General features: G+C 38.0%; 1 protein-coding gene and 1 long non-coding RNA gene across 3 annotated transcripts in view; both read right to left on the reverse strand.

Annotated features, from left to right (window-relative positions):
* Positions 1-3,306: 3,306 nt before the first annotated feature.
* On the reverse strand, positions 3,307-6,405 carry LOC145507958 (uncharacterized). Its single transcript, XR_014055256.1, has 2 exons — positions 5,698-6,405; positions 3,307-5,112 (listed from the first exon to the last, which is right to left on the reverse strand). It is a non-coding gene; the product is annotated as an uncharacterized LOC145507958 (long non-coding RNA).
* Positions 6,406-7,007: 602 nt separating this feature from the next.
* Positions 7,008-23,222, reverse strand: part of LRRC8C (leucine rich repeat containing 8 VRAC subunit C) — an 83,035-nt gene continuing 66,820 nt past the window's right edge. The window contains exons 2-3 of one of the 2 annotated variants that reach the window (XM_081495477.1): positions 17,879-17,964; positions 7,008-10,192 (exon numbers count right to left, since the gene is read on the reverse strand). In XM_081495477.1, the coding sequence (XP_081351603.1) occupies positions 7,919-10,189 (2,271 nt within the window). In that variant the 5' untranslated portion in view covers positions 10,190-10,192; positions 17,879-17,964 and the 3' untranslated portion in view covers positions 7,008-7,918. The remainder of the gene's footprint in view (positions 10,193-17,878; positions 17,965-23,222) is intronic. The other variant, XM_081495476.1, reaches the window with a different exon arrangement.

A 23,222-nucleotide genomic window follows, 5' to 3' on the forward strand; every position in this document is an offset into this window, starting at 1 on the left:
TTTTCCATAATTGAGATTTGATGGTTTTAACATTGTTGATAGAACTGAAAGGCAATGAGTCAGCCTGAAGTTTAGAAAGTGCACTGAGCATACTTCATCAGGAGGCTCCTGGTTAAGTCAATCACGCCTCTATTCCCCATGCCCTCACAACGAACAAAAGCCTTATGTAAATAAACCAGGTATTTAATCCCTCTGACATTTTTCATATTTCCCATAGACACCAGTTCAGTTTCTCTGAGAGGTTATCTGGACTAAACAAAATATTTATATAGCTAAATGCTTAGAGTGAATAGTTTAGATTGAAGCTGAATCTCTAGTTTCCAATTTTACAAGCATGAACTCATTTTAAATACTTCCTCACTTCTTGTAATAACCTATAATGGAAAATAATCTGGAAAGGTATGGACACACACACGCATACACACACATATAAAACCCAATTACTTTTATGTACACCTGAAGCTGACACAACATTGTTAATCTAATGTACTTCAATTTGAAAAAACAACCAAAGCGGGGAAAACAATTCCTCACCAAAGTAAGGGCAGTTAGCATCCTGTCTTTGTTTCTGGATACATAAAACAACTAAACCTGTGAACATGCTGATACTGTTAAAGTTCAGAATGTGACTTCCAAGAAGGTCTATAAGTCACATCACCAGAGGCTAGAACCTGAGAGAATTAAGAAACAACCCTGAATAAATAACAAGTTCTAAATAAAATCTTTACCACTCTAACCAGTATCAAGATTAATTTTTATTTTTAATACCACTTTAGTGGTCATTAATGTACATGGCCTCAGGTTTTTGTTGAGACTGGCTACATAGTAAAGTATTTTTCATGAAGCAATTTAAACCATTAAGAACTATAATTTATACATATAACTCAATAGAATAAATGGAACACACCCTACTACTTCATAAATTTGTGGACATTTATTTCTCAAGTTTACAATGATGTAGCTTCATGTTCTTGTATTGATTTTATTTATTCTCGGACTAAATCAGCCTGACAAGTTGAAAGCTGTTCAAATGTTACTTAGAGTATGATTTTAACAAAATTATTCCACATAGTCTATGTGAAATTACAATGGAATCCCAAGAACTTTGTAATTCAGATAGAAATATTGTTTATCCCTATACCAAAATCACTGCTGAAGAGTTGATTTTTTCTTAGAAGAATTATGGAAGAGACACAAAATGCAAAACTTATATGTGGCCTCTTTGTGTCACTTTTCTCAAGATCTATATTACCTGAGACTAATAAGAATGGAAGTAAATACTTTTTAATGGTGATGTCTAGATGTAACCTGAGTTGAAATAAAATTAATTCCACAGGGACCTAATGCATAGCACAGTGGACTGTATTCAATATCTTTTAATAATCTATAATGGAAAAAAATCTTAAAAAGAATATATATTTTTATATCCATAAATCTGGGGCTTCCCAGGTGGCTCAGTGGTAAAGAATCTGCCTGCCAAGCAAGACAGGCAGGTTCAGTCCCCGAGCCAGGAAGATTCCCTGGAGAAGGGAAATGGCAACCCACTCCAGTATTCTTGCCTGGGAAATCCCATGGATAGAGGAGCCTGACAGGCTACAGTCCATGGGGTTGGAAAAGAGTCGGACAAGACTTAGCAACTAAATAGCAGCAGCAATATCTATGTATCTGAATCACTTTGCTGCATAATAACTATCACAACATTGTGAATCAACTATTCTTCAGTTCAAAAAATTAATTAAAGGACTAAAAAAATAAAGAGAAAGTCCATCTTCTAATTGTTTCCAAACTTTACAACAGAGGAACCCCTGAATCACAATAATCAGAATGGCCAGTTTGGTTAAGATGTTTGGTGATAAAATCTTTGTCTGATGCTTTGTTTTTAAAAATGTTTATTTATTTCATTATTATTATTTATTTGGCTGAGTCGGGTCTCAATGGTAGCATACAGATTCTTCACGTGGAATCCTTCTTTGTGGTGTACAGACTCTAGCTGTGGCGCCTGGGCTCAGTAATTGCAGTGCACAGGCTTAGTTACTCTGAGGCATGTGGGATTTTAGTTCCCCGACCAGGGATTGAAACCACATCCCCTGCATTGCAAGGCAGATTCTCATCCACAGGACCACCAGGGAAGTCCCCTAGTGCTGTGATTTTTATGCAAAATATCCAAACTCTGAAAATACTTCATCACTGTGGTATGCCTGATCACATAAATGTTTACTTTACTCGCACCTTGCTTTGTTCAAAAATGCTTAAATATGAAACCTAAAGTATAACCTGTATTCAAAGATTTGTACATAAAAATAATGCAGCTTATGAAGAGCTTTTCACTTTTTCCTGCTTGGATATTTAGAATGACATTCAAATATACATTCAGAAACACACAGGCCTGGTGCTATGGTTGTTTAAGTACCCTACTGATTTTAGTGACTTTCATATATCTCTCCATCCAAATCAAAGTGCTTATCCTGTACCTTGCTAACTGAAACAACTGAGTTAATTTTAGTGTTTATCTCAATATTCTGTATGAATGAAAGGACTGGAAGATGGGGCAGTGGGAGGTGGCAGTGGACAGAGACTTTTTCTTTGTGCAACTTGCACTGGAATCACGAGATGTTTCTGATCTGCTGCCCATCTCAGCTCGTCTCCGAAGTTTCTCCATTGCTCTCCTATCATTCCTTCTAAGTTTCTGTACACATATTCGCAAGGCCTCTCTCATCGCACTCACAATCTCTCCTCATCTTGACAGTTCTTTCCCAAAGGACTATCAGTTGATTATCAGTGAAATAATGAGTCATAAATAACTATGGAAAAATTTGTAAAATGATAATTTGGCTTCAAAGTTACCAGTCACAATTTTCTTATGCATAAGTGGTTCATAGTTATTTTATTAAGCACTTCCCTATGCTTGGAGTGTATGTGTTTAACTAGGGAAGTCTTTCCAGTTGTACAGAACCATTCTGATTTCTTTAAGTAGACTCAATTATTACCATAGAAGTATTTACTGAGAGCTGAGCTGGATAGCCATTGTATAGTCTGATCTGGCGAATACACAGAAACTGCACTCCAGATTACATAGCAAGGCACTAATGACCCAAATGAAACTCCAGGGGCACCTTAGGTAGATGCAGTACAGAGAATTAAGGAAGGAAATCATTAGTCACAATTGCAGAAACTAGCCAAATACAAAGTGAAAAAAATGCATGCAGCCTATTTCCTGCAGAGTACAGGGAGCCTTGGTAACAGAATATGCAAAAACAGAAGAGAAATATGATTTCTACAAATAAATAAGAAAGGGACTGATCTCAATTTTAAATTACAAAAACGATTTTATTTAATTTATTTTCTGTTCCTATGTACTACATAGCCAAATAACATTAAGACATTGTATCATGAATTTACACTATGACAGACCAATTTTCAAGCATTTTCTTGACAGTCTTGGAGGTTTTGCCAGCACTGACAAAATCTGAACATATATAGTAAGAGGAAACAAGCAGCAAAAGGAAATCTAAGTGACCACATAAGGCATTGAGTTTCAACCCCACAAAAAATTTTGATCAAATAGGCAGAATCATATGGGAGAGTGAAAAATGTTCAGCAGAAAGCAAATTTATACCATATCCAAAACCATGCATAGGAACTGTTATTTAACAGGACCAAAAAACTGTTTGAAGTTATATACCCCTTTTTAAGGTCTTCTAATTTAAAAAAAAAAAAAAATTGCTTGGCGTGGGAGGAGAGCTTCTCTCCTTCCCATCTCCCCAAAATGAATTCAAGCATGTTACCTTTATCAGTGAAAGTCTCTGGGAAGATGGAGTAAGAGTGGATAGCTAGTTTGAAAGACTGGTGTGAAATTGTATTAGAAGCATGTCACTGAGGCCTAAATCTGAAAAATCAATGGCAGGTCTGAGACTGTCCAAGTTTTCTTACAATGTGTCTGAATAGACAGGAAAAAAAAATGAGAAAATATTACAGACCCTTGAGGCATTCCCCTCACTAATAACTGTGCTATTTTGCTATGGAACCCTACCTACCCTGAGTTATTGAGATCCTACCAAAAATGTGAACTGCTTGAATAGCATTATCACAGTCAAGATTCATAGGAGAACACAAACCAAATCAATTTAGTTTCTAAACACAAATTTAAATTGTCTTGAAGTTTATCTTATCTGTTTACTACTAAATACTGCAGTTTCCATAAAGATGGGTCACTGTTTAAGTATAATAAATACATCACTACTAGATCAGGTATTTGCTATGAAATCCCATGGACAGAGGAGCCTGGTGGGCTACACACAGTCCATGGGGTGGCAAAGAGTCAGACACGGTTGAGTGACTAACACCACACTATATTAGACAGTAAAACACTACTTAAAAAATGAACTTTTCTTAGAATTAAGAACATAAACCACAGCAAAACTCTTGGGGGGAATGGTAACAACAGATGTAAATATTTTTTTTCTTCCCTTTCTTATAACAGAAATCATATGATAGTATGTTGCAAAAATGTGAACTTTGTTCATCCCTAGTAACTCACGGAATACTTCAGGTTGCTAAGCCCCTCTCTGTAAAGATGGCTTCAGAGGCAGAGAAGGAGGCACCTATAAATGAACAAAATACTCACAGCAGGCTTATTTTACAAGCCTGTCTGAAAAAGTAGTGCCAGCACATGGGATGCTATGGAAATTTTTAGAACTCATTGCACTAACTACATGGGAAACCTAAGGCAGGGGAAAGGTGGGTGAACAATCAGAAAATTTACCAGTGTAAATAACAGGTTTCACTGACTTAAGAACATTTATGTTAAAAACCATTGTACTAAAAACAAAACAAAGTGAGTGAAAACCCAACAAATAACTAGCTTTCTGAGGTGTGGTCTTTTTAGGCGAGTTCCACTAGGATATACTTAGATGCTGTGTTTCAACCGGACCATCCACCAACAACTGATCTATACTTAACCATTAAAACTGACCAAAAAGCATACTCACCAAGGGTGTCCAGTAGCCATAGGACTTGAGTACGTATGATGCTTTTATATTTACATAAGCAGTTTCTCATGAATCTTATAGAAGTTGGAGAAATAGAGCTAGTTGTTCCTTTTTAGCAAGAGCACTTGTAAAAATACGAAAAAGATTAGGTAAATACCCCTTTTAACACCGAGTTGATTCATTAAAGAACTTTAGAAAAGTCAGCAGTTCATTTACCTGAGTTTCCCATTTAAAGGCTAAAGAGTAATTAAATGCTTTTTACTTAAGAATGTGAACAAAAATATACACTATTTAAAAGGATCAAGTTGGAAAATTTAGACTCAAGATGAAGTTTGAACATTTTGAATTTTTATAAAATCTAACAAACATCTATGAATGTTCCTTCCTAGTTAAACCATAAACTCAGAACTATGCTGATTTACTGGATGTTATTTAGAACTTAGGTTAGGGTCAACCTGTGAAATCATTAAGGAAGTAAATAAAATTATTTTGACATTTTGAGCAAGTTGTCACAAAGACTAATTACTAGTGACTTACTTCAGTTATGAACCCATGGGAGATTATAAGTTAACACCAGATAAAGATTTCAGCATAAATATGAGGTTTAACCTGAATAGATCCCTTTTTAAGGGTGATATAGAAAACAACTATAAATTTTATCCAGAAAAATAATGCACCCAGTGTCTTAACAGTAGTTATCAAAGCTCACCTTTCAACAGGGGTATTCGTGCCATGCTCAGTGACGGACAATCTTCCAGGTTTGTTTGTTCTAAAACAGGTAGTGCTATGTCTCTAAATACAACTCAGGGTTCATAGTCAAGATCCTAAAAGCATACTAGAATTGAATATTTTATCAAAGAAGTAAAACCATGTTGCTATTTTAAACATATTGTTTCAATTCCAGGTCGAAATAAACCAGCTATACAAAATCACCATTCTAACACTTAAACATAGAGCAGAAACAGCAAAGCACTTTGGTCTACATGATTAAATTAGTAAATAAATGAAAAGCATCTCTTCCCCAAATCCTTTACCCCATGATGTATCATAACGTTTAAAACACAATTGAAGTACACGTATCTGCTGAGTAGTTTGTAGAGCTGTGTCCTGTGTATGACTCAAAGCGTCATTAAGCAAAGTTACCAGGATCAAGGAGTAAGTTTTAAAACCAGCATTTTGAAACCCAACCCATCTTCCTACTTTTTTTTTGTTAAGTCATAAAACCAAATTAGATCAGACTAGGGTTCTGAAAACAGTGAATGTGAAGTTGGAGCATGAAACAAAATTCCCATGATAGATAGCACTGGTCCTGGATTGAGGGCACAAATAGTGTTTTCACTTTCCTGTTCTATACAGCTTAATAGTCAGTGAAAACTTTTGCCCAAGACCCATACATGTTGGGCTTCCCTGGGGGATCAGCTGGTAAAGAATCCGCCTGAGTGGCAGACCTGGGTTTGATCGCAGGTTGGAAAGATCCCCTGGGAAAGGGAATGGCTACCCACTCCAGTATTCTGGCCTAGAGAATCCCATGGACTATACAGTCGAAAGACTCAGATCTGACTGAGCTACTTTCACTTTCATACTATGTTGGATTTTTTTAGTATAGAGATAAATAAAAGCTCTGCTGACCACCAGGCAAAAATTATTTCTAAGTGATATCCACTCAGTTATTTATTCACACTTAAAAAAATAAAGGAATAGAATTATTTTAGATGAGATAAACTTTTTTAAGCCAAAGTGAACAGATAAGAATTTCTGTGCTTGCATCATTAGCATTCATAGCCAGGGCAGACTTGAGGGAGATTGATTAATACATATATGTATACATTGGTTAGTTTGTGTAACAGGCAGACTTTGAATAAAGATCACCACTGCCACACTGCCCAGAGGAACCAGTGTGCCTGACTGGAATGCACCAGCTCTTTAGCAGGGTGCTTTAGTAGCACATTTTTTTTTTCCATCGGATGTATTCACATATCAAGATATCAAAGATGATTAAATTACTAAAAAGCAGGCTTCTGATTCTGATTTTTAAATTTAATTAGCTATTTTAATTAAAATAAATTAGCTTTTCTAAGGTTGTTCACCAGAACTACATAACAACATTGATATTAAAGGGGAGGAGCTTCTGCATTTCCTTTTTCACTGAAGGAAAATATGTTCAACATTTTAAAAATGTTGGTAAAAATGTAAATCAGTTACATTATAAATGACCAATCCAAGCAAGCTGACCATGGAAGATTATCGTCCTCATTCACTTACAAAATCCTTGCCTAATGATAAATAACTGTCAGGTATGTGAAAGAATACAATTTAGGCAAGGGGAAATTTTGAAAATAATAGTCCATGACAATGCACTTATGTGAGCTTATACTCCAGAGAAGAGTTTCCTATACAATGATATACTTGACCAATGCAGAAGGCAGCTGGTATTAAAATAACTAGCAGAGATTCCTTGGAACACATACAATGAAAACAAAAACAAAGACCCTGTACAGATGTAAACAAGCTAGAAAATGACCGTGGCAAAGTATCTTCATCGATTTAAAAAAATACCAAAAGCATGCAACTTAAAATTCCCTTCCTTTCACAAGAATTTACCAAAAAACCAAAACAAACAAAAAAGCAAGCAAACAAACAAACAAAAAACCAAACAAAAACAGGTGGAACCATCTGTCTCTGTCAGTAGAAAACAATAATAGATACATTAGGTTCCAGGACAAATAAAACCTTTAAAATACTAATATTGAAAAAATACAATTAAATTTTTATTAAAAAATACATACTCCTTACTTATTCTTTGTGTACATTTTGTTTTGTGTGAAAAAGAAGAAAAATAATAATAAAGTAGGAAAGGCATTAAGACTACCTAATTATTTATACTGTATTTGGTAGAAGCATGTTTCAGTCAAACTTTAAACAAAAATAAGTTATTCTGTTTTCATTTGCTCCCGGATATCAGAAGGCAGGGTTTCAAACAGAGCATCTTCTACAACTAAACCAGCTCGCTTCAAAGCCCGACAGTCACCCAGTTCAGGAGGGAGGATTTCAAAGTGATTGCCTTTAACATCTAAATAGGAAAGAAATAACAAATTTCCAATTTTGGGGGAAAGTACTGATAGGCTGTTTTTCCCAATCTTCAGAGTTTTGAGTTTCTTACAGAAGTAGAGTTCATCCGGAAGGCTCTCCACTTTGTTACAAGTGATGGAAAAATACTGTAAACTTTGTAGAACTCCGATCTCAGGTGGGATAAATCGAATGTCATTGTAGGACAAGTCCAGGTATCGGATTTTGTTGCATAGGAAGAGGTGGGAAGGCAGCACCTCGATTTTATTGTGACTGAAGGACAGACGCTCCAGGCTGGTGAGTTTCTTGATATGTTCTGGGATGTAGGTGATGCTGTTATGCCACAGTTTTAGCACTGTCAACTTTCTCAAGTGCTGGAAGCTAACGATCTCTTCTATGGATTTCAGATTATTTTCCTTGAGGTCCAATTCCTGGAGGCTAAGCAGGCTGAATACAGCGTGAGGGATGCGCTCCAGGTCACAGTGGACCAGCTCCAGCTCTGTCAGATTGGTCATCTTCTTCAGGTTGTTGAGCATCACCAGCTTGGTGCCATCGTTGTGTATGCACATCTTCTGGAGATGGCTGGAAACATCAACCACTGCCTGTGGGATTTTGGAAACGTTGCTTTTGATCGAGAGAATTTTAAGGCTTTTGAGATCCCGCAGAGACTCAAGGGTGACATTTCTGGAAATATCGTGACTTAGAGAACCAACCAGGTAGAGCTCCTCCAGGTTCCGGAGGCCATACATCCAGGGAGGCAGCTCCCTCATATCATCAAACTTGACGCTCAAGACCTTGAGATTCTCCTTCAGGAAAGACAATGCCGCGCTGTGGATTTTGACTGAACACTGGTGTAGAGAGAGCTCCTGGAGATTGTCTAGCTGCGCGATTGTGGCTGGTATCATGACGTTCTTAATGATTTCAAGTTTTAGGGACTGCAACTCCGTGATTTCAAAAACAGTGTCTGGAAGGCCAGAGAGCATGATGAGAGGCAGTTCCAAGCGGTTATGGGCATTTGTCTGCAGCTTCTGCCTCAGTTTATCTGGAGTCCACTCATTATTTAAGTTCAGCTGCTTTAATTTATTTTCACTCACTTCAGATAGGAATACCGCGAATCTCTTGGAATACAGAGGGTCATACTGATCTATCATATGAAGCATAAAAGCAAAGTCATTTTTCACGTCTGGGATATCATCAATTCCAGTCTCCTGCCGGACATACTCAAAAGAGTACTCCTTCAGAGAACGGTAGAACAGCCAGTACAATGTATAAAGGCACGTCAATCCGTAGATACTTACAAAGCACAGGTAACAAAAGGAGAGTTTTGAAAACAAGTGTGCCATGGTATGATTGCAAGAAAAGTTTTTATATCCAGTCATGTCCTGAATGTCAACATTACAGTCCACTGTAAATTGGACTTTGGAAACCAGGGCACTATTATATGCAATGATGATTAGGAATTTTATAACCTTAAGTACAGTCTGACGAACATACATGGCATACAGTATATCACCTTCTTCTACATGCAGCCGGAACTTCTTCACCTTCTCAAATAAAGCTTTTGCCTGCTCACCCTCCTTCTTATCCAGAGCCCCTGCAGTGGATTTGTCAACCACAAACTTCTCAGGAATTGACTTTAGAGATTGAGAGTTGACCAGACTGCCTTCTGGACCAGACTGGGTGGTGTTGGACCTGCTCATGTTGTTCTTCCTGTTGTCCTTCTCTTCTGAGTCTTCCCCAGACACTTCAGATAAGGCTCGTGTGGTCCAGGGAGAGTCAAAACACTTCCCCAGGATTGAGATGAAATGTTCTATTTTGGAGCTGGAGCCAGGGAACTTGAACCAAAAGTTGCTGCAGAGCATGAAGACCAGGGTATGAATGAGGACAAGGTATGGGAAATACTTGGCGTACCAGTGGAGGGCTCGCTCATAGCACATCTGGTTAATAAAGCTGTACTGCTGAAGGTCCAAATCCGTCTTCAACCCTTTCATTTCCACAGTGACCGGGTTAGAAGGAGATGGTTTTGGTGGAGGCAGTGGGGTGGTACTGGCCACTGCTTGAGAGACATTTGAAACGGAAGAGTGGTTCTGAGAAGGCTGTACTCTTTTAGGAAGGCAGATTATCTTGTCTTGCATGACCTGAAACACAGAAATAATATTTTCAAATTATATTACTCAAAGAGCTTTCATAATGTCATTAGTGAGAAGGAAAGCAGCAATAACATCCAATAAATGTCCATTTCCTTTGCCTGGAGAATACAATGTTCAATTCCAGCACCGAGATTTTTATTCTTAGCCCACAGGTTGGGAAAATGAAATGTATATCTTTGTTCGCCACATCTAACTCATGACACAAAATGGAGCAGTTTTGTCAGGACACAGAACAGTTCATGACAAAATAAATATTTGAAGAACATTTCACATATTTTAAAAAATTTGCGTTTCTTCTTTCACTGAAACCTTGGGGAATCAGTCATTGGTCTGGGAAGTACATCCTCTTATCAGATTCAGTCGAATTGGATGGCTCCCAACATTATATTAGTTTCTGTGTGAGAAGTAAAAGGATTAAAAGGAGGAAATATGGGAGAAATTCCTGTCTTTATCATTTCCTCTTTTCTTTCTACCCATATCCTAGTCATGCATAGATGAATATGACTAGTTTTAATAAAATGGGAATTTACTATGCTTTTGTAAAAACTATTTATTCAGAGAGAGATGAAAGACTATAGAAATGTTTGATAGTAAAATAGTTATGTCTAAACTTGCTGCTTTTCACACAAAATATTACATCAACTTCAATTTCCCTACTAATGCTTCAGTTTGTTGAAAATAATATTAAGCCCTAAGAATGTCCAGCAGTCTCATAAGATTGCAATTTCAGTAAGAGAGAACATTTTCTTCCCAAAGATGAGATAGGATGAGGCAAAATACACTTTGAATCAACATGGAGGAATCATCTCCAGGAAGAAGTACACGTAAGTGTACACTGAGTCTATTGCAAAGTGGACTATTATGGCATGAGGAATATGACCACAAGCTGGTGACGTGGAAGATACAGCCCCCTAGAGAGAAGTGTTGTACAAGGTTTGACAATGCAGTGGAGCGTCCAGCCCTTAGCTGAGTATCTGATATATAGGAGACCGCCAGTATATATTTGCTGAGAAAGCGGATGAATCTAGACCTGACACTGACACTAGTCCTTCCAATTCAGAGGTGCATAGTTCTGGGCGTGGATCTTTCCTAGGGATAAAGATAAGGACAGTGATCACAGTGATGACAGCAACAAACTTGCTGTTGTGTTTAATATGTAATCCTATTCCAATGTCAAAGATATTAATTATTTTAATTGTCACCTTAATGTGATGAGGCAGATTATTCTTTTTACCCCAATTTCACAGAGGAGACGAAGGCACAGAAAGTTTAGCTAACTTGCTTAATGTCATCTAGCCCAGGCCATTTGGACCCAGAACCCACATTCTTATTTTATTTTACTGAGTTTCTAGGATTAAGCCAAAACGATCTCAATTTTACTTCATCCTAAGTAACAAATTACCTTTTATAAATTGTACATGTTTTAGGGGAAAAGCTTACGTCTTCCCATAGCCTATGTGGATAACAATGAAAGAATGAGGTTGGGGGAAGAGAGGAAGTTTTGTTTATAAAGATATATATAAACGCTGTAGACTAGAAGATATAACAGGGGCTACTATTTACTATGTAAATCAGAAGATGGTAGGGAAGAAAAACAAACGTGACTGCATTCAGAGAGTTTGGTGACTACAGTGGTGTGAGAATGTTTGAGAATGTCTTCAAACAAACATTTTAATCACTTACCTGTATCAGAGAAAAATGTTAAACATGTCCATATCTGTGGGCATATATATGTCTATTTATGGTCTTCCCTTGTGGCTTGGCTGGTAAAGAATCTGCCTGCAGTGAGGGAGACCTGGGTTCGATCCCTGGGTTGGGGAGATCCCCTGGAGAAGGGAAAGGCTACACTCCAGTATTCTGGCCTGGAGAATTCCATGGACTGTATAGTCTACGGGATTAAAAAGAGTTGGACACAACTGATTGGCTTTCACTCACTCACATATATCTATTTATAATTATAACCATAAAGTATTGCCAATCCCTCAACCAAATATTAGAAAGCTTATTTTTCCTCTAAGTTTAAAATAAACATAAAGTTTTCATTTTAATCTCATATTTCAATAGGGCATCCTTTATATTTCTTGGGGTCAAGCACTCTACCATGGACGCTCCTCGGACAGAAATTAGTAGGAGAAAGCCTAGACGGATGTTTAGAGTCTACCCTGCAGAAATATCAAACAGAAAAAGAAATTCAGTGTCTGGGGTCATGTTCTAGACGTTTTCCCAATTGTAGTCTCATTTAATGCTCCAGTTATCTATGAAGCTTCAATTATCTGGAGAAGGAAATGGCAACCCACTCCAGTATTCTTGCCTGGAAAATCCCATGGACAGAGGAGCCTAGGGAGCTACAGTTGATGAAGTTGCAAAGAGTCGGACACAACTGAGCAATTGAGAGCATCTGTGAAGCAGGAAGAAGGTGGGGGCTAGAGACCAGTATGGACAGAAGTGCTTCCCCAGCACCTTCTCCACGAGTGACACCTTTGAGCTAGCATGTTAATGCTGTGCTGTGCTCAGTCGTGTCTGATTTTTTGCAACCCCATGGACTATAGCCCACCAGGCTCCTCTGTGTATGGAATTTTCCTGGCAAGTATATTGGAGTGGGTTGCCATTTCTTTCTCCAAGTATGTTAATACAACATTGTTAACGATGTGATGAAAACAGACACACATTGGTGTGAAAGCAAGATCAGCCAGAAGGTAAAAAGGCAGGTAGGTTCCTACCAAGCACCCAGATGGTCCCACTACTGCCTCCTGCCCTGCTCTTCTCCAGACTTGCTCCTCATGGGGGCAGATGATTAACCTCTGGAGCCTGGGTGCTGCAGAGGGTTTCAGGTTATGCCCGGCACCAGGGTGTCCAGCTGAGGGGCAAGTGTGGCCTGAAATCCTGCATATGCTTCCCTGGCTCAGTTGTGTACCCTCCTGGGATACCTCTTTATTTTCAGGACAAAGGCACTTGATTGGCTAGCATCTGCCATGCTACAGAAGTAGTTCATTTTCTCCCCATTCTACAGAAGAACTCAACTAAGCTTCAGAGAACTTCAACAACTTGCCAACCTTCATACAGCTATGAAACAGCACCACTTCAGACAGTCTCCTCATTTCTCCAAACTTCTGCTATGATGGCTTTAAGAGAACAGCCCAACGTAGGAGGGTAATATATAGATGAACTCTGGAAGTTCCTCTCAGCTTTCCGACGTCATATTTCTTTCAGTCCTTCAAGGTGTCATTTTTAAATGTGCTTATTTAAATCCTAGGAAGGTAGAGACAGTGATATCCTTTCCAGAAGCTGTTAACTAGTCAGAAATGAGCAGAGAGTAGAAAAAAGATGCTGGAATTTAGTCACTAAGTAAAATTGCTGCTCATACTGCCAAGAGGACACATCACAAGAAGATTCCAGCAGGGATACAGCTGGGAGTTGAATTCCCAAAGATGTGGTGGCAGGTTCTCTATCTGGCACTATGAGAAGGAAGAGGGCAGGCTGCAGAGCCCAAGAGAAAAGACTGTGGGGATTTAAACAGTGAAATAGCCATAGGAGAGAGGAAGGAAGTTACTTTCTATGATTAGTGTAAATACTCTAACACTGAGAAGAACCGGGAAAAGCATCAATGTTTTCAAAGGTACAGTGAAAGAAAGAGAAAAAGACAGAAAGGCTTCCTTTAAAAAAGAAAAGGGTAAAGGGTGTTTTGTGGGATATTTGTAAATAGCAGCTTGTAAGAAGTTAAAAGATTTTGTTTCAACTTTTCTGCTCTTTTGAGAAGCTTGCCTAATTAAACCTATACCTCACTTCTCTTTACCTAATCCAGAAATTTAAAGATTAGAGTACAAAATAAGCCTTAAAGAATAGCTGCAAAAATTTTTTAAAAGGAATAATGGTAGGGTTCCAGGCTGCAGTGCAGGACTAAGGAAGAATGCTTAGGGTAAGAGCAGGAAGAAAGCTCTACCACCATATCCTGTTCTGTAGAACATCAAGGCTCAGACCATCACCACCAGCTTGTACCATACATGTGTCACACAGATGAGAAATCCAATGCTTTTCTTCTAGGGACAACTCTCAGACTGCTTTTGGAGGAATAAAGCATTGAGACTAGAGCTACACCTACACAGTGTGTTTATGTAGGGGAAGGGTGAGAAAGAGAGGAAAGAAATGGGGTCAAGGGGAAGAGAAAAAAATTTAAAAAGCAAGATGAACAGGAGAATCTGATCCAAGATACATCAAGATAAGAAAGCTACTACCCTAAGAACAGATTTGAGAATAATAATAATTATTATTATTTTGGGGCTGCGCAGCACAGCATCTTAGTTCCCCAGCCAGGAACCAAAGCCATTTGCTCTGCAGTGGGAAGCCCCGAGTCTTAACCACTGGACCACCAGGGAAATTCTGAGAATAATTCTTGAATGAAATCATCTAAGTTAAAGCAAATACCTAAGTTAGTTTCAGAATAAGGAAAAGCTGTACATAGAAGGACATGAGTCACTGAGGGAGAGAGTGAGGTGAAACCAGCAACAAAGATGGCTAAACCACCCATGCTATAGTGGGATGAATGGGCTTGGAGGGAGGGGGAGGTGAATCAGTAGAGGAGGGGTGGAATTGAAGGAAACAGGTCAAGCAATGTGGTAGGAGGCTGCAGTATATACTCATTATTTCCATTTGGAGATGTAAATACCTTTCACTCTTCCCTAAACCTTTGGTAAAATCTGCTAAACACACACACACACACACACACCCTCTATTATGAATGAACTGTAGAAATCACAGGCAAAAGGACTAAATAATTTTATGCTTAGATCAAAAGTGAATAGACAAGGAGATTTTGCCTGGGATGCTAAAAATCTATAATCTAAATTGTTTCCATGGAAGCAGGAACTGGGACCATGAGAACCTAATTCTTCCAGGAGTCTGTCAGAATGCAGACAGCTCATGGACTGGAATTTGATACATTATCCTCTATATCCTATGGAGCAGCTGACATCCAGGTAACAAAGTATATAAAATGCTCTTCAAGACTTTACAACTAAAGTTCCTAGAGGAATAAAAAATATATGTGTAAAATTGTTCCATGACTGTCCTAATACCTGGATAATATTTCTGGAAAAGAAACACAAAGGTTGCAGTGATTGGAGAAATGGGCTCACTAAGAGCCAAATTTATGAATTCCCATTTGCAAATTATTTTCAGATAACACAACAGCTGTTTTTGGAAAAAAACTGTAGGGTCAATGAAATAAACTGCATTTCCTAATTTTGCTTTCTACAAGGTATGTTTTTAAGAGAAACAAAGTAAAATTCAAACTTCCTTAAAAAATGAAGCCACCTATCTAAACTATGTCCTGGAATGCTGCTCTGAGCTAGAAAAAGAAATAAAATATTTAAAATCATAATTGCCAAATTTATACCAGCAAAGAGATACATTTTTACGTGGAATATGTATACACTTGATCACATATTGAAATATCTTGCATGGTCAATGTAAATTAGGACCTTTTAACAGTAACTTTCACAATTTTAACTTATTAATGTTCACCTACATCTTTGATTATATTTTTGGTGATGGTTATTTGATTCTCAGTCCCTTTGTTAGAATCATAACAATGTAAAAAAAGTAAGATCTACTTAATTGAGGCAGTTTCCAGAAAGGCAGTGCAGTGAGAAGCCGCAGGGACCAGGGTAACCTACTGAAGCAGTTCAACATGTGCATGAATGAGACACCAGAGGGCTGAGATTCAAACCCAACCAAACAAAACCACTCAGCTTCAGAGAAACTGCTTGATATAACAAAGACAGGGAAACATAAATAAGGGCCAGTTTATCTTTTACATGCAGGAGACATAAATGACACTGATGGGGGTGGTGTGGGACGTGTAGAACACAAGTGTCAACTAGTTTTTGAGTGTGCCCCAGGAAAAGTCACTCCTAGTGAAGGACCTGCTGTATGTCAGACATCATGTCAGAGATACCAAGAGCAAGGCACCCTTCAAGGGCCAGTACAGGAGATAGGTGACTAAATCAGTAATGAGTGTTGTAAGTGCTCAAATTCATGCTTGTCTTTCACAATGAACTTTATGATCAACTTTATAGTCTAGATCAAAAAAAACAAACCACCTTGGTGGTATTTTTACTGGGATTATATTGCATTTGTAAACTAAGAAGCACTGACATCTTTATGGTGTTGATCCTTCCTCTCCATGTGTGTATTTCCACTTGGCTTAATCTAATTTTGTATCTCCCACGAGTGTTTCATATCTTTCCTTAAATAGATGTTGGGCATTTATTAAGTTATGCCTAAACATTTTATTTTTTGCTATTATAAATATTTTTTTAAAAGATGCATATTTAGCATAGAGGGGAGCATACTCCCCTCACCTTTCCCACTCCCCTGCCGTTCCTTAGGAAGCCCTGATAAGCTCGGTGGGTACTCTATGTCTGTGTACTGACATAGACATGACCTCTCACGTGGCACTAGTGGTAAAGAATCCTCCTCCCAATGCAGGAGACGTTAAGAGACATGGGTTCAAACCCTTGGTCAAGAAGATCTCCTGGAGAAGGAAATGGCAACCCATTCTAGTATTCTTGCCTGGAGAATCCTATGGACAGAGGAGCCCGGCAAGCTACAGTTCATGGGGTCGCAGAGTCGGACATGAGTGAAGTGACTTTGCACACACGACGTATAAACCACGTGGGATCTTTCTACATGCATTGGTTTTGCCCCTTAAATTTTTCACTTTCATAGTATGTCTTACAGACTCTAACACATCCACATATAGAGATCTACTTCATTCTAAGGGCTACATTACTACATGGTATAGATGTGCTATAATTCATGAAAAATATTTCAATGATGATTGCATTCAGGCCAGTCTCAAAAACTACATGCTGCCTGATTTTACATGACATTCTGTAAACCAGGTCAGAGAACACATCAGTGGTTGCCAGAGGTTCACTGCAAAGGTTCAGCACCCGGGAATTCCTCGGGGTGTTGAGATTCTTTTGTATCCTGTGTGGTGTTACAAGAATTTATGCATGTTCTAAAATTTAAAAATATACCTTGTTTTGATAAAGAGTGCATTTTTGAAAACAGAAGATCTAAATACTATCTAATATTAACACAGCTTCTTTAGCTTTTTCCTGTTTTTTAATATCCTTCTTTAATCTCTATTTAGAAACTTTGTGATTTTGTTATTTTTTTAGGTGTCTGTTTTATGGACTTTTTAAAAAATCCAAACTAATCACCTCTTTCTTCTTACAACTGAATTTAATCTATTACATTTTTGTGGCTCACTTCACTCATATTTGGATATTTAGTGATATTTGGATATTTAGTGATATTTGGATTTATGTCCATATTTTTTTTTTTATATATACCACTTCTTCCTCCTTCCTGCTTTCTGTTGCCCTGATAACATTGTCCACATCTCCTATTTTCCATCCTGCCTCAGCTGGTTGGGAATGTGTAGACTAAATTTCTGTAGTAAAGGTTACATATAATTTCTTAGAATGTATACACTTAAAGCTTTTCAGAATCCTTACCTCCTCTTCCAAGCATGTTTTAACTACCCACCGAACTATCCTGTTTTGTTGTTCCCAGAGTCTGTTTTAGCTCTCCTTTGAAACACATAATATAAAAAAAAATCTACAGTTCATTGTGATTATCTACATATTTATTAAATCATGTGCTCACCCACTGTCTCAGATCCTTTATCTTCCCCCTGAGTTCCTTTGCCTATGGGTTGAAGTGTATCCTTTAATAGTTCTTTTAATAAGGGCCTGTGGATAGAAAATTCATATGCCTCATACGTCTGAACATGTCTATATTGCTTTCACTTCTTGAATAATAATTTAGTAAATTATAAAATTCTGCATTGACAGTAATTTCCTTTCAGCACTTAAACATATGATTCCATTTTCTTGTGGCCTCTTGCTGATGAGAAGCCTGTTGTCAGCTTGAGTTTGTTCTCTGAGGAGCAATCTCTCTTTCTCTAGGGTAGCTTTGAAGATTTTATCTTTAACAAAAGATCTTTTACATTTTCACCTTAATTTTAAATGTATGTAGATGAACACTGCTCAATATTTGTAGCCAAGGACTTGACTTTCTTCAATTTTGGAAAACTTTAGGAAAATCTCTTTAAATAATTGCTTCAAAAGTTGCTTCATCATTTCTTCCATTTTTTCCTGCAATTCCTATTAGACATATGTTAGGGTCTCTCAATTGATCTTCCACGGGTGTGTGTGTGCTTTTTAATTTCCATCTCTCTCTACGCTGGGCTCTGGGTAACTCAGAATTCTAATTCATTACTTCCTCTTGCAACTGAGTACAGTGTTTTTCTTCTGCCTGTTGATATTTTAAATTTCAGTGGTTTTTTATTTCTATGATTTCTAAATTTTTTATATTCACTTGATCTTATGACATATTACCTACTTTTTAATGTTTTGTCTTTATCTCCTTGACCACTCTAAATTTACTTTTTCTGCTTTTCATTTAATTTTTTTACACTTTAGTAAATATATTTATTTTAACTTCATTATTGTTGCAAAGCCTCGTTTCCTCTAGAGTGGAGTGAATCAATATTCCAACTGTCAATTTTGCTGAGAGACTTGCTAGCAGAGCTGTCTTCATGCGTTCTGGGCGGTACGCTTATTCTGAAGAGACTGTTTTTCTCTCGCGAGCTCTTTTGTGGTTTCCTGCACCCAGCCTCCCAGTCCACCATTAGGACCTGTCATGATGTTTTGCTGCTCCACTGTGATGTCAGGATCTCACAATTCCAGGCAGGCTGACTCAGTTCCTGGTTGGGAGGTACCCCAGATGTATGGTTTCCTCTGAAGCACCAGCTCTAGCAGTCAGTTCATCGCCATTCTTTTTAGCTTCCTTTTGGAAATGAGGGCCTTTGGCTACAGTGACCGGACTCCAGTCTCTTATCTTGCTTGGTGCATTTTTAGTTCCTTTACTGGCAGGAGCTGAACTCCTGGCTGCTACTGCCTACATTTGGATGAGAGCCCGGCTATTGCCTCAGCCGCACTCAGTATTCCATTCGTGCTCCACAGAACCGTTTATCTCCCGTTTAAGTCCATGTATGCGTTTTTGGTATCTCTCTTTATACTTTATCATGGTTATACACATTGAACAGAGAGTGTTTTCAAGCATAACTCTTGCTTTACTATCTTTTCAGAAGAGAGAGGTGGTGTGTCGAAATAAAAAAAAAAAATTAGTCTCATGACTATTATGAGCTTCCCCAATGGCTCAGTGGGTAAAGAATCCACCTGCAATGCAGGAAAACAGAGGAGACGGGTTCAATTCCTGGGTCAGGAAGATTCCCTGGAGAAGGAAATGGCAACCCATGCCAGTATTCTTGCCTGGGAAATCCCATCGACAGAGGAGCTTTGTGGGTTACAGTCCAAAGGGTTGGACATGACTGATGAGCAAGCTACCATTACAAATAAACAATATTGCTTGGCTAGTGCCAAACAAGACAAACTTACGTCAAATTCTTCTCCCACCAAGAAAAGTCTGGATTTCTTTATATCTCCCCTTAACAGCATATGAGAGGTCTTATTTTCCTACAACTTTGACAATTAAGTCCAGTACTCTTTTTCTATGAATTATAACCCCTAAGTCATTTTTCTGGTTTAGACTTTAAATCATAGCTATGACTGTATTATCACTGAAAGAAGTGAGAAAACTTGCTGCATATGATAAATCAGCAGTCATCATTCCAGTATGCTAATGTGTGACTCAGGTATATTCTTTAGATAGTGGCCTGTTCTTTTAAAAGATGATGCTTTAACTTGGTTATGGCAAGTTGGACATAGACAGGTAGACTGGAGTCACAAAATGACAGGTGGACCAATAGGAAGGTGATTAACTTTATCCTTTACCTTCCCTCCACTCTCCAGATACAACTGGTTCCAGAGGGTTGGACCCTGAAGACCAAGCAGATTTGTCCCCAGAATGATAGAACAAGTTATCTCTGCTGATCTAAGAATGTCTAGTAAGAAACAGATCCCAAAGATCTATTCCCCAGGGCTTATTCACAGATACTAATAAGAGTCTATCCTTTATTAACTAAAACTTACTGAAGATCTACTTTATGCTAACCATCATAGGAAAATCAAGGAGGCATAACCAACATTCCCTGTTCTAAAAGCACTTACATTCTTGTTGGAGAAACATAAATAGCCACATGAAAAGTCAAACAAGGGTGCACACAATGTTGTATATACATCAAGGGAATGATGTGGTAAGTGCAATAAGCTAAGGCTTGCAGTGAGCGGAGAAGGATTCATGGAGTAGGAGCAACTTCACTGGAGCCTCAAAGCTGCTGGATCTAGATAGGTTTGGAGGGAGGATAAGGTCAGAACCCTGTGGGATCCAGAGATAGGAGGCAAAGGGATGCATTTGCAAAGAACAAGGGATAAGGTTAAAAAGACAGAACTTCCCTGGCAGTCCAGTGGTTAGGACTCTGTGCTTCTACTGCAGGGGATAGGTGTTCAGTCCCTGGTTGGGGGACTAGGATCTCACATGCCTGTGTAACATGGCCAAAAATAAATAAATAAATACATAGATTTTTAAAAAAAAGATTAAAAAGACAGACTGTCGCCATCCTTTATGAGGTAGACCCATTTCTCCTGGGAAAGAATGATGGCGATACAAGGGAAGGGAATTAGCTTTCATGTCACTAAGTTATCAGTTAATGTACAAACTGCATTAATTATGTTCTCTCAGAAACACGCCAGGAGACAAAAGCCTCTGTCCTCAAGAGGCATAAGATTTACCCTCATCAGTGACAGGATTAACTCAGAATGCCAGAATTTGTTTCAAGGCTAACTACTGAGAATATTTTAAGTACCAAAAAATCTTACTGAGAAACAAAAGGAACTGAAAAAGGCATGGAAGATGGTTCTAAAAGGGTGAAGATTTAAATGCTTGAATTCTCAGCAAATGTCTTATTCATAAAGCTTGCTATTCTCCAAGCCCAATACATGTGTACTTGGGGGCAATCACCATAGGGAACAAAAATAGACACGGATGAGCCACCACACACACTGCATCACTCTCACCAACACAAACAAGTCCTTGTCTCCAGAGGAAATCGAAAAGCAAAACTGCAAGGGTGTGGCATTGTTTCCTGCCTGCTATGCACATGGTATCTTCCTTATTTAATGATGATGTTTAAAACTTATGTGATGGTCAGGAAATAACACCCTGTGTATATAGAGGAAGTTTAGACCCAGAGTGTAAAGAGAGAAAGAAAGAGAGAGAGAAAGAATAGTATAAAGAAAATTGCCAAATTTTAAGATGTTCATTAATAAACATAAGGACTGAGTAAAAAGTCTGTTTTTACTGGTTGCTTATTTCCTTAATAGGAAAAGGAGAAAAAAAAAAAATCATACCCTGGCACCTCTGAGGCATGGAATCAATGTCCTTAGGAAAAAAAATCTAAGGGATTGGAGGGATGAACTGATTAAAACTTAGATTTTTGAATTAATCAATTCTCTTGGTGGTAAGGTACAGCAATAGTACACATGCTGTAGGATTCATCTGTACATGATTAAAAACCAGACATCAAGCAGATCTTCTCTAGTGAAGTGTCATCAAAAATTTCTCTGAGGAACATCAAATGCCACTAGTCTGGTGTAAGAATTAAACACTGAAAAAGTTAAAGCATAATTACCTGGGTCATTACTGTATAGAACAAAACTATACAATTAATGGGAGCAGTTTTTTAAGTCTGGATTTTCCCTCTATTGTAGCACCTATGGAAACATAGTCTAATTTTCTATTATCAGTTTACCTTCTAGACCAGTGAAGATACAGATAAGCTCCATCCTTATTGACATTGCTTGGTACAAAGTAAGTGTGCAATAAATATGAGGTGAGTAAATAAACACTGTGCCCCCTCCCCAAAAGAAAACAAACTGCAACAGTGGCAAGTACACACATGTATAAAATCAGATGCTAGTGAACATCTGGAAAAACTGGCCTTCTAGCTATCCTCCTCTGAGATGAAACAGCTCATTTCACACAACCTCCAAATTGCCAAGTGATGTCAGCCTAGTGATTCCTAAAGCCGGAGCAAAGGGCTGACTCATTGAAGATACACAAAGAGAGTGCCAGATTTGAGAGGCACTACCCATTCATTTAATTCCCAAGTAAAAGGAGAAACCAACACATCTACATTAGGATCCTATCTGCATTTTGATATCTCGCTTTAATAAAAGCAATTCTCCTACCACTATGAATATACATACACTGACTATACATACTGTGAATGTTAATTTTTTTTAACCCTGGTTAGCCTGAGACTTTCTAGTCATCAAGAATGTTTTCCTTTCCTACCTCTTGAATTTTAGTTGTATCCATTGTTTTCATCCCTTTTCTTTTGAGGAAAGCTTCTTTAGGACACACAAAAATAGAAAAGAAAAATGAGGAAGTGGATAAAATTAAACACTGTTTTCTTTTTGCTTCATGGCATTTTCCGATAAGCCAAGTAGGCTAATGAATTATTTCATCCATTACGACTTAAGTGGAAAGCGCCCACTTCAAGGTGAAGTCCATATGAGAAAATTCAGTGCGTATACAAAAACTATGGATAAACAAGAGGAACATACTGTTGGTGATCCATAACCAAGACAATTTGTTTCTGTTGCTTAGAATTTTGAAATATTTAAAATTATGCTCTTGAAATAATGAAGAAAAAGCTCTTTCTGAAGCAAGGCGCAGGGACTGAAATCTTAGTTCTATGTTCAACTGACTTATCTCTGGACACCCTGTAGTTCACTGACAAATCTGTAAGCAGGAGTTAAGATAGAAACTGAAAGAGTCCCAGAGAAACATAAATCTTCTGGACTATTCACACCAGTGTACAAACAGCACAGAGATACAGAATTCTACCACTGGCACCAACCACATAAACAAAGAAGTACTAAAAGAATCTTTTAAAAAGTGATAATTTATTTCAGAAATTTTCTATAGTAATCAAATAGTTTGCTCTACTACTCAGCAAATGAATGATGTCAATTGCCAGGCT

Source organism: Giraffa tippelskirchi, chromosome 5 (assembly GCF_054371585.1).
Source record: "Giraffa tippelskirchi isolate mGirTip1 chromosome 5, T2T-mGirTip1v1.2.pri, whole genome shotgun sequence".
Lineage (NCBI taxonomy): Eukaryota > Metazoa > Chordata > Mammalia > Artiodactyla > Giraffidae > Giraffa > Giraffa tippelskirchi.